The 12,029-nt window shown below is 36.0% G+C and overlaps 1 protein-coding gene across 1 annotated transcript; it reads left to right on the top strand.

The window, feature by feature from the left end:
- Nucleotides 1-9,488: 9,488 nt before the first annotated feature.
- LOC143582345 (15.4 kDa class V heat shock protein-like) lies at nt 9,489-11,421 on the top strand. Its single transcript, XM_077064938.1, has 2 exons — nt 9,489-9,673; nt 10,862-11,421. The coding sequence occupies exons 1-2, from the start codon at nt 9,535-9,537 to the stop codon at nt 11,134-11,136; spliced, it is 414 nt and encodes a 137-aa protein (XP_076921053.1). The 5' UTR covers nt 9,489-9,534; the 3' UTR covers nt 11,137-11,421.
- Nucleotides 11,422-12,029: the final 608 nt, after the last annotated feature.

Raw genomic sequence — 12,029 nt, forward strand, 5'->3', positions numbered from 1 at the left:
AGGGGGGTTTGGCATGTGTCTTGCATGTGGAGAGAGAAAGTAAACAAATGTGTTATTACTTTTATATCATCCCCTTCTTTCACACTTGATTTCCCCCTAAACTAATCGCAAACCCTCCATGTTTAAAATCAATGGATAAGATTACTTATTATCATTCCTACAAAAACTATACTTCCTATTATAACCTAACCATGTTAATAATTATATTATTATTAGAGAAAATTACTGTTTGTGTCCATGTGGTTTTATGGCTGAGACACAATGAGTCCCTAAATATTTTTTTGAACTGGTTGAGACCCCGTGGTTTCAGAAACGAACAATTTGAGTCCCTGTGGTTTCAGTAAAATGAAAGCTTACCTGAAAGTTAAGTAGCGGCAGGGACTCAAATGGTTTATTTTTTAAACCACATGGACTCAACCAGTTCAAAAAAAATTTCGAGGACTCATTGTGCCTCCGTCTTAAAACTATAGGAACACAAACAATAATTTTCTATTATTATTATTATTATTATTATTATTATTATTATTATTATTATTATTATCGTCTATCTAAAATTCTAAATTGAATATCGAATGAAATCTCATTACTTTCACTTTAGTTTATAATATAGAAATAATAACTTTACTTTAATGCATAATTCATTTTAACTTTTTTTTTATAGCGATGTTGCTTTTACCTTTTGTTAGACTAGCCCCGTAACTTCGGGAGAAGGGGTGCCTTCTCACAAAGGGGGTCGCAATGACCAGGCCCGGGCGACTGTTTACCAAAAACACAGGTCTCCGCAAAGTTGTAAGACCATGTATGGGGGCTGACGCCTGCCCAGTGCCGGAAGGTCAAGGAAGTTGGTGACCTGATGACAGGGGAGCTGGCGACCGAAGCCCCGGTGAACGGCGGTCGTAACTATAACGGTCCTAAGGTAGCGAAATTCCTTGTCGGGTAAGTTCCGACCCGCACGAAAGGCGTAACGATCTGGGCACTGTCTCGGAGAGAGGCTCGGTGAAATAGACATGTCTGTGAAGATGCGGACTGCCTGCACCTGGACAGAAAAACCCTATGAAGCTTCACTGTTCCCTGGGATTCATTGGAATACTATGGGATCCAACCCTGAAGGGTCCTACGTGGACAGTTGGTCACGTAAAGGTAAGGGAGTCATTGGAATACTATGTCGCCTCTTTACTCGTCACGTGTGAAATGAGGGGAATGAGAGTGGGCAGACGAATTCTTTGACCCCTCATCTAGGTATGTTTTATGTTTTTTTTCCTTCTATTTTTATTTCCTTTTGTATTAAATAGTATGGAATGGTGAAGAATGAGATATAGCATGAGTTAAGCGGTGAGGTTAAATGATCGAGGAAAAGTTGTGTTGACATTGAGGTGGCGCAAACGTGACAAATGATGAAGAATAATGATGAAAATTGACTATAACACATGGTATTAGAGTCATGATGCATTTACCAACCACCTTTTCCTTTGAGTTGTCATGACCATCAGAAATACAACTTGTTAAATGCACTAAAAGATTTGTACATATACCTACCATGTCAAATGTAACATCCCGAAATTTCAAAGGTAATATTAATTATATTACTTATTAATAGATGGGAAGTTTACTCGGGTTATCAGGAAATAAATAAAAGAATAGGAGTTGGTATGGGTCGGGCTAGTGTCGGGTAATGGAAGTGGGTTATGGACTTGGGTTAATTGAGATAGGTTAAATGAGAATGGGATTTCAGGGATATAAATACCCCCAAAATATCTCATTTCTCACCAAACTCCCTAACACACACTCCTTACACCCTCAAAACACACACATTCTAACCGATCTAGATTCGAAGCCGAGACCCGAGATTTGTTGATAGATCTGAGTTGGTAAGGTAAGAACTAATCTAACAAAGCTATTATTACTGAAAATGGTTAGGATTGGATGGGTTAACCGGACCCGAAACCCAACTGCTCAAATCGGACACCTAAAACGTCGATTTTAGGCCGATTTGATGGTTGGGGTTTGTAGGCGCCGATCATATGGTTCCGTGGGTACCAAAATCGAGTTATTTGGCTAAGAAACGAAGGAGTTATGGGCAAACAGATCTGCAGCGCGACAACTTCGCCTGCAAGATTAAGTTCGTCTGATGAACTTCGCCTTCAAGCGTAACTTCGCCTTCAAGCGTAACTTCGCCTTCAAGCGTAAGTTCGCCTAAGGATAACTTCGCCTACGGCCAAGTTCGCCTAAGGATAACTTCGCCTGAAGCCAAGTTCGCCTAAGGATAACTTCGCCTGAAGCCAAGTTCGCCTAAGGTTTAACTTCGCCTGAAGCCAAGTTCGCCTAAGGTTTAACTTCGCCTGAAGCCAAGTTCGCCCGAGGTTTAACTTCGCCTGAAGCCAAGTTCGCCTAAGGTTTAACTTCGCCTGAAGTGAGGTTCGTTTAGAAAATAAATTAAAAACCTAATGGAAAATGTGTTAAGGCAGTTATCGAAAATAAAATTTTTCCAAGCTGACCTGGCAGCTTAACCCCAGCCAGGGGCTCTGCCCCTTGGACCCCGCTAGGGGCTGCCGCCCCTAGAACCCCGCTACCAGGGGCGCTGCCCCCGGACCCCCGTTCGTTGTGGGTCATATAAAGATAGAAACGCAACATAAGTAGTAGTAGCTAATTGATACGTGTAAATATTATACAGTTAGCCGTGCACAGCTCAAGAGGGGAATAACTATTAACGGAGAGCGTAACAGCATTCAGGTGAGTTTCTAGCCCCATTTATGTGTTATGTTTTCGGGGCTGTGTGCATACTCGATGTGTTGTTAATACATTTATCCTAAGTGATAAGTGTATGCCATATGTGATATATGTGATGGATATGAATGGTTGCTTGTCGGTACGCGAACGATCTTCGGATATTGCGCGTACTGTCAGGTCAAAAATAAAGGTACGAATATTATACATCGAAGATGTATGAACCTTACAAATGAATACTTGTCGGGGCGTGAACGATCTTCGGATATTGCACGTATCGACAAGAGGTATGGTTGTTAAATGAATGATGTAAAGAACGCCTAGGGTGTTCTTATGCTATGATGTAATTATTGTATATGTGAAGTAGGTGTATACAGGTACACGAATGGTATGTGAGTTCTACGTTCGACATAGTAAGTTAGGATGGCAAATCCCTCTAGCTTTTGTCGGACATAGACTCGGCTGGTGATGGCGTAGTTAAGGACTGCGGGCCTTATACGTAAAGTAGATGATAGATGTAAACGTAGTTAAGGACTGCGGGCCTTATACGTAAAGTAGATGATAGATGTAAACGTAGATAGGGACGGTGGGCCTTATACGTGTTACAGATAATAGACGACAACGTAGTTAATGACTGCGGACCTTATACGTATTATAGATAGGCATCAGCATAGGTAAGGACTGTGGACCTTATACGTGCTGTAGTTGTATTGTGGTAGCATAGGGGAGGACTGCGGACCTCGTACGTGCTATGGTTTAGGTTGCAACATAGGGAAGGACTGTGGACCTTGTACGTGTTGTGGATGTAGGATGGTATAGGGAAGGACTGCGGACCTTGCACGTACCACAAAGGGTGAACATAGGTAAGGACTGCGGACCTTTGTACGTGTTCACGACCTTGAGTACAGGTATAGACGGTGAACTATGAACGTACTCTCGGTAGACTGAGGTTAGTGATTGTAGATATGTATGTATGTATGGTAGCATGTATGTAAGTAGAACAGAAGGGTAACTAGTGAAGTATGGATATGTATCTACGGATATGTATGTATGTGTATGTATTGTATGGCGTTCGATTAACTAGAACTCACTCAGCGTAGCTGACTTTTAGTATGCACGCATGTGAGTAGGATGAGACAGCTGGCTTGAGTGGAGGACACATGGCAGAAGACTAAAGCCTGGCATCTGAAGATCTGATATGTTTTATAAGTTATGTTTTGATTTTGAAAGACAAGAGGAATGTTTTATGACATGGTTATGAATTGATATGTAACGTTTTATGAAAGTTTTATATTCCGCGTAAAGTTTTTAATTAACTCTGATATTTAGAACTGTGTTTATGAGTAAATCCGACGCTAAAGTAGGGCTACCGGGTTCGGGGCCTTACAAATAGACAGGCATACTCAGGCGTGCATAAAAAAGTCAAATTAATTGAGGTAAACAAAGTGCCATCACATATATCACCCAATGCTAGACTAAAATGCAACCTTTGTTACCTTTAATGCAACCATTATTATACATTTAATAGAAAATTGCTACCTTTTTTTTTACATTTAATGTAACACTGATTTTAGATTCTAGTTATAACTAACGCGGGGGGGGGGGGGGGGTGGGCGGGGGGGCGAAGCTTTGTGAGGGCCCGTGGTGGCCCGTCCCCCTGCTTTTTTGCGCAATTATGTAACTTTACCTGTTTTCATCCGAAAATTTTTACACGTAGCATTAGACCCGTAAACGAACCGAACATTCGGTGAACTGTTTGTGAACCGTTCGGCGAGAAGTTCATTTATTTAATAAACAAACGAAATGAACAAAAAATTTGTCTTCGTTAATTAAACGAACGAACATGAACACATGTTCCGTTCGTTCATTTGTGTTAATGAACATTCGTTTATGCCTGTTTATTTAGGTTCGTTTATATATTAATAGAAAATAATTAAATATTATATGTACATGCCATCTGCTTAAAGGTTTTATATTTGTTAATTTGTGTTCGTTTAAGTGTTTTCTTCATTTATGCTTGTTTGTGTTCATTTACATTTATTCTTCGTTTAACTTTGTTCAGTTATGTTCGTTTAGATTCTAAACAGACGAACATAAACGAACACAAATGTCCATTTTTAAATAAACGAACATGAACATAAAAATTTATTCGATTAAATGTTCGTGTCACACCCCGACTTAAGCGGAAACACCTGAGTGTGACGTACAGATTGCTCAAAACACATGTGACACTATTCAGTGACAATAATATCATTAATTTATTCAAACTTCAAGTACACAAGTTCAAAACAAGAAAGTAAGATTTAATAAAGAAAAAGTTCAACAACTTCTCCAATTTATTTTGATAACCTAAGTCTAATGTCTTCATCAAGCTTCAACCTCTAATAATCGTACACGTAACATGTATATAAAAGGTATATTGGTTTTCAATTATCCCAATTATTGTTTTTTGTTCACTACTGGTCCAACTAATGAATTGGCTACTAATGGTCCCAACTTTTAAAGTATTTGTTTCTAACGGTTCGCGGCTAACAGAATCCTAACGTTGTTAGTTTCAGGTCGCCGGAAAAACGGTTTTGGCCGGGAAACTCAGTTTTTTTTCCCGAAAACTCAACATTTTCATCCCAAACATCTTGGTAACTTCGTATCGGACCTTTAGGAACCTTTTTCCAGTAAAAGCCCCAATTATTGAGGTCGCCAGAAACCTTAGAACCATCGTTGGAATCGGTTGATGGTGCTCAAGTGGTGGTAGTTGGTTAGCAGTGAGTCAATTGGTGGTGGTTACGGTGTTCAGGTGGTGTTTTCCAGCAACAAATTTGAATTTTCCGGCAAAAAACGTTTTCCCAATGACCTGAACTAACGGCGTTAGGATTCTGTTAGCTGCGGACCATTATCAACAAATACTTTAAAAGTTGGGACTATCAGTAGCCAATTCATTAGTTGAGACAATCAGTGACCAAAAGGCAATAGTTGGGACCATTAAAAACCAATATACCTATATAAAATAAAGTCAACTACTACTTGTTGAGAATCTGACAAGTTTGATACATACGTAAAGAAATTAAAAAATTCTATGAACAGGTGTAAAACGCAATTAAGGTCCTTTCCGGTTGGTAACAGCCAACGTACTTGGATAAACGCACGCAGGGGTCCTTTCCACCTGGTAACAACCAACGGACTCGAATCGAGGGTCCCTTTTCCACTCATAACACGACGGTCCTGAATGCAAGGAGGCGTAAGATCATACTTATTGAAGTCACCACTTGAAATTGAATTAACGCAAGTAAGCAAGTAAACACACAAGTCCATAATACGAATTGTAGTTTGAATATAGAATAACTAAGTAAATATTTGAATATGATACACATGCTACCCCCAAAATGTAAAACGTTTAAAAAAAAGGGTGTGGGAAATTCACGTTGAAATTAAAGATAAACGAGAAACAAAACCAAAGGTGCATTAAAGAACCCGAAACGATTGAACTTCATGAACTATAATTAAAACAAAAACAAAATCTAACTAATGGGACTTATAAAAGTTAAATTAATTAAATTTTAGGATTATGCATTATTTTAATGTATTTTACTATTTTAAAGTATTTAACATTATAGTATTATTTTTAAGTTTAATGGATTTTAACGTTTTAAATTACTATTTTAATATTATTTGATTAATAGATTTATCACTAAAATGAGAATTTTATTCTTTACGAAGCACTGGTTTTAAAATATAACTTTATTCTTGAATAGGATTATGCTAGCGTATTATACATATTACCGAAAAGGAATTATAAAGTGAACGAAATGGAAATAATATTATCGGGTTAACGAATTTGAAAACGTTGTTTTTAGGTGAAAAGATGAAATATGATTTATAATTAATTTTATTTAATTTAAAATAATTTTTAATAATTTAATTTGATTTATATTAATAGAGAAAAAATGATTTAACAAAAATAAAGACCAAAACGGCCTGATCCCGGGTTCAAACCCGAAGATGCCTACATGCTCACACACTAACCATCTGAACCAGTTGTTATTTTATATTAGGAATGAAAATGAATAATATTTATATCAAACATCATGTTCATTATCTTCAACCTCAAAACCCTAAGCTTGAAATCCGATAATCCATTGTTTGTTTAAATTAGATTAGGGGTTTTGTTATGCGGCTTAAAACGATCATAAAACATATATTACTTACTTGTTAATGTTTCGAGAAGATGGCGAACGATGGATGGCCAAAAAACGGACCTTGGATAATTGATTAAGGGTTTCTGAGAGTTTGGTAGATTAAATTGAGGTTTGGGACGAGTTTAGACGAATACTGGGGGTCCTATTTATAAGTCCAATTGGAACGTTTTGACGATTATTGTTTGATTTTGCGTTTGAATATGTACCCGGCGGTTACAGCCTAATTAGACGTGTTTTAGTCGTTGTAACGTGTTAATATTGTAGATTAAGATTTCTGTTACGGTCTATAGGTTATTACCAGTCTTAATTGGGTTTAATATGTGCGTTTTATGGACTTACGGGCTTGCTGGAAACCGTTTCCGGTCGCCGGATCTTTCGGCCGTAAAAAACGATGAAGCAAAATGGTGGGGGGGGGGGGGGATATTATATTATAATAATATAATTTATATTAATTTTACAAAATCAGTCCCTCAAGTTTCTAGATACTTTAAAACTGAAGTTAAACTTTAATTACAATTTGAACCTTGAACTTTTTGAAAGCATTTAAAAGTAATAATAAGTTATAATCTTGGATATTTTTCCTATTAACCCGAAAGTCTGCAAATCATTTAAACTTTTGAAACGTTAAACCTTGAAGTTTCGTTAATTAATCAAAATGAATAGAAAATGAACGAACGATAAATGCAAATTATCGGGAATATAATATTAATGATAAGCGATGAACAAGAATACATTGAAACGACGAAACGGGTCGGTTTAACGAATACAAATACAAATTCTAATAAACATTAACGAATATTAAATGAAACGAAACTTGAGAATATTATATATATATATATATATATATATATATAATCAAAAATGAAAATTCGAAATTGGTCGGGTTTTCGGGTTTGAAAAGTAATGAATGTTACAGTTCGTGTTTTTTTAAAACTAAATGAACAAAAACGAGCATGCCCATTGTTCGTGTTCATTTGATTCTTTTACAGGCTTTGATTAATCACATTGATGAATACATCGGTCTCAATATCTAGGCTCTGCCAATTGTATTTGTGTTCGTGAACACATCAATTTCCTTAATAAACGAACACGAACATAAAATCATGTTCGGTAAGTGGTCGTGAACCGTTCGTGAACACATTATTTTCTTAACAAACGAACATGAACAAGGCTTTGTTCGTGTTCGTTCGGTTCGGTTACAGCCCTACATAGCGTAAAATCTACCTGTTTTTGACTTAAATCCCAAGCCCCCCCTACGCGCGAACTCGTCCAAGCTTCGCCGCTAGTTATAACAAATGCTACATTTTTATAGGCAAATGCGACTCAGTAGCACATTATTTGAAATACCAAAATTTCAATAATATACAACATCTCAACTACACAAAAGCAATAAGATAAATTGAGCAGATAATCATATATCGCAATCTAACATATATCCAATCTCAAAATAAAAGCGTAATAAAAAGAACCAACACAATTAGAATAAAGTTGCCAATTATAATTATAAAAAAGTAAAGAAAACCTCCTATCAAAGCACCTGAAGTTATTTATTAGATAGCTTTTCCATAATATTTGGCATCGTAGTTTTAAAGTTTGTTTGCTGGCTACCAAAATATTTTCGTATAGCTTCCAGCTCATCCTTTGAGGAATGGGTTGATCAGTAACCCGTTAACCGTACGTTTATTACATCCTATAGTCATTTCCACTAATATTATACTCAATGGGTAAATGAGTTATTCTTCACTACGTTGGGCCCAAAGAGCAACTATATTGGATGCCAGTGGACATTATGAGACATGTGATGCTCGGTTGTCAGTTAGCCATTGACAAAGACTCCTAAAAAGTATTAAATATCACAAATAAAGGCTACAAGCCTACATATAATTATGAAATATGTCGAGGGTATACCCATCATCTTCCCATAAAAATATCTGAATTGAAACCTCACAGTCAATGTATGCCTAAACCTGAAAAAGAAAAGTTAGAAATAAAAATCGACTACTCGGTTTAGGTTTACATAAAAACAAAATCTGAGTCGGTTTCAGCCTTACGTGTAATTAAAACCGAAAGAGCCGAACCATTTGTGACTTATAGATTTTCATTAGAATTTTAAATAATTTATAAAAAATCAATAAAATAGTATTACCCAAATATTTTACCCCGAATACATAATAATCAATTAACTATTAACAAAAAAGATTTAAATTCATTATGTTGGACCAATCTTTTTATATCAACCTAACTTATAGCCCAAATGACGAAACTAAAACTCTAAACATATAATTTTGGAAAAGGCTGAGGGTAAATCCGTCATTTAAATGTAACAAATATCTGAATTAGAACCTCTAACTGATTGATGAATTTTGAGTGGATAGGGTGTTTGGTTATCTTGTAGGACTCCAATCAACAATTAATTTAATTTAATTTAATTTAATTTAATTTATATGATCCCCACCACCCACCAGGCAATTGGTTACTCTATAATAATGAAACCAACTACCTCCCTCTTCATTCTTCCTTTCTAAATCTGGTTGTAATCTCCCAGCTAGAATTATCATATCTTGGTGGTTGTTTTAACCAAGAATATATATTATCTGCAAAAAAGGAAGAAATTAAAATGGAGTTCTCAACATTCAACCCTTCTTGGCACTCCTTTTTCACCTCCCCTCTCCTCTTTCCTTACCCGTTTGTGCCCGAAAACTACGTTCATTGGACTGAAACCCCCGAATCCCACATTTATTCTGCCGACATCCCCGGTACATTCCCTACCCAAACCCATGCATGCATGCATGCATGCATATTATCATATCTTTGTTTCAAATGCTAATTTAACTTAATTGTCTGGTTTCATTTGCATTTACCGGCCTATGTGTTTCTTGATATTAACTTGGTTCATTGGCTAGTGATGTCCGGTTAATTTCTTGGACCAAACCTTGGTTGAATTGCACACAAGAATTAATTCGTTTCCATAATACCCTTGCTGGAAACTAGAAATTAACACCTTTTTGTATGAGATCAGGATTTCTTGATTCTTTTGACCGATCTTAATTAGGGTGGTTTCGTGATGCTTACTTGGTTAATAATTGGCTAATAATGTGAGTTTGGACCAAATCTTGAGTTAAATGGTTTAATTGCACACATGAATTGGTTCCCACGACACCCTTGTTAGAAAGTTCTGTTTGTACAATATCAAGATTTCTTGAGATTTTCGATCTAGATTGTGGGTTCTTGAGATTAACTTGGTTGATTGGCTAAAAATGTTAGTTTTAAGTTCCAAATCTTGAATTAAATGGTTTAATTGCAAACATGAATTGGTTTCCATGATACCCTTTTTAGAAAGTTGTGTTGTATATTATCAAGGTTTCTTGATTTTTTCGATCTCTACTCTGTAGGGGGGTTTCTTGATATTAACTATGTTAATTTGCTAAAAATGTATGCTTTCCAGGACCAAAGCTTGAATTAAATGCTTTAATTGCACACATGAATTGGTTCCCATGACATCCTTGTTATAAAGTTCTGTTTGTATAATATGAAGATTTCTTGATTTATATCTAGGGTGGATTCTTGATATTAACTTGGCTAATTGGCTAATGGCATGCCTGCTTTCTATGATTAAATCCTAAATAAGTTGGTTAAATACTTCAATTGCACACAAGAATTCATTTCGAGACGCCCTTATTTTGTATAACATTAAGATTTCTTGATTCTTTTCTTAATTGGTGGCCTTTTCGATGATCGGTTCGGTTTTCAGAATTGTTTTAAGACACCACTACTAGAAATATTTCCTTTAATACAATACCAAGATTTATGTGCTTTTTTTTCTCAAGAATGATTTATTGTGCGTTATTGCTTTTTGAACCAAATCTTAAATTAACCGGTTTGAATGGAAATGCGAAGTTATTTCTAAGATACCCTTGATAGAAAATTTATCTTTTTGAATGCAGGTGTTAGGAAAGAGGAGATCTGTGTGGAAGTGGAGGATTCGAGGTATCTTATAATTCGTACTGAATCAGCTGATGATACGGTGACAATGCCTGGTGGTCGGACCTTTATGAAAAAGTTTAGGCTGCCAGATACTATTGATGTAAATGGGATTTCTGCTTGCTATGAGAATGGGGTGTTGACGGTTACTGTACCAAGATCTTTTGTTAGAAGAGGGTTTTATATCGAACCGGCTGATCTGCCACAACAAACAGAAGTTCTTGCGAGGGCTGCTTGAATCCTTAAGAGTTTAGGATATCTTATGTATAAATTTGATATTTTAAGGTCACCCGGATTCATAAATTATAGGCATTGCTTTGGGGAAATATTGTTGGTGTACAAATATTATTCATTTAGACGTGTAGTGGCCTTGGTACTAAAATCGTTCATCTTATGTAATGAATAATGTGCATTAAAAAACCATCAGAATGTTGATACTTGATATACATATATGATATATATTCTAACTATTATTTTTTTCATCTTCAAAATAAATAAGACCCTAAAGCTTCAAATTAATTTGATTGTTTATTTCTATTATATCATCTATAGCAAAAAATACACACAAGAGCTAGCAATCCGAACCTTATTGACGAGGTTCTAGTTGGGACACAACATGAAAGGGTCACATGAAATTTTGTTTGAATTGACATATTTTTTTCGTCAGTGCGTCGGCAAAAGTTTTGCAGTACTATAAAGCTAGTATACATGTAAAAGTCTATGTCCTTTTAGGATGGTGTCAAATGTTGCTGTCTCGGTGGAGCGGTGGTTTCTCAGCAATATCCGATCTTCACGTATATATGCAAGAATACGAGAAGACAGTTAGCCTCGTCACATATATGGGTTATTTGGTGACAGACCCGACTTGAGACTAAGTATCCAGGATATTTAATGTTAGTAGTAAATTTGAATTTGTATTATTAGTAGTAAACGTCAATAACTAATAAATGTGTATATATGATGTCAGAAAAATATATTATAAAATGAAATACCAAACGTATTTCTATCTTATAGTTAGATAAAAATGTATAGTACAAGCACATTGGTAATTAAGATTAAACTTCGTCGGCCAAGAACCTTAGACCCATCTTCTATGACCCATGCATTCTATTCCTCATGTCTATTTTCTTA

Source organism: Bidens hawaiensis, unplaced genomic scaffold, assembly GCF_021521415.1.
Source record: "Bidens hawaiensis isolate Kalapana, Puna unplaced genomic scaffold, B.hawaiensis_p1.1 tig00031533_1, whole genome shotgun sequence".
In the NCBI taxonomy this organism is placed as follows: domain Eukaryota; kingdom Viridiplantae; phylum Streptophyta; class Magnoliopsida; order Asterales; family Asteraceae; genus Bidens; species Bidens hawaiensis.

Excerpts from the sequence above, each read along its gene's own strand:
- LOC143582345 (XM_077064938.1), top strand. The coding sequence starts at position 9,535 with ATGGAGTTCTCAACATTCAACCCTTCTTGGCACTCCTTTTTCACCTCC. Across the intron at positions 9,674-10,861 it reads TTATTCTGCCGACATCCCCG|GTGTTAGGAAAGAGGAGATC; the intron begins GTACATTCCCTA and ends TTTTGAATGCAG.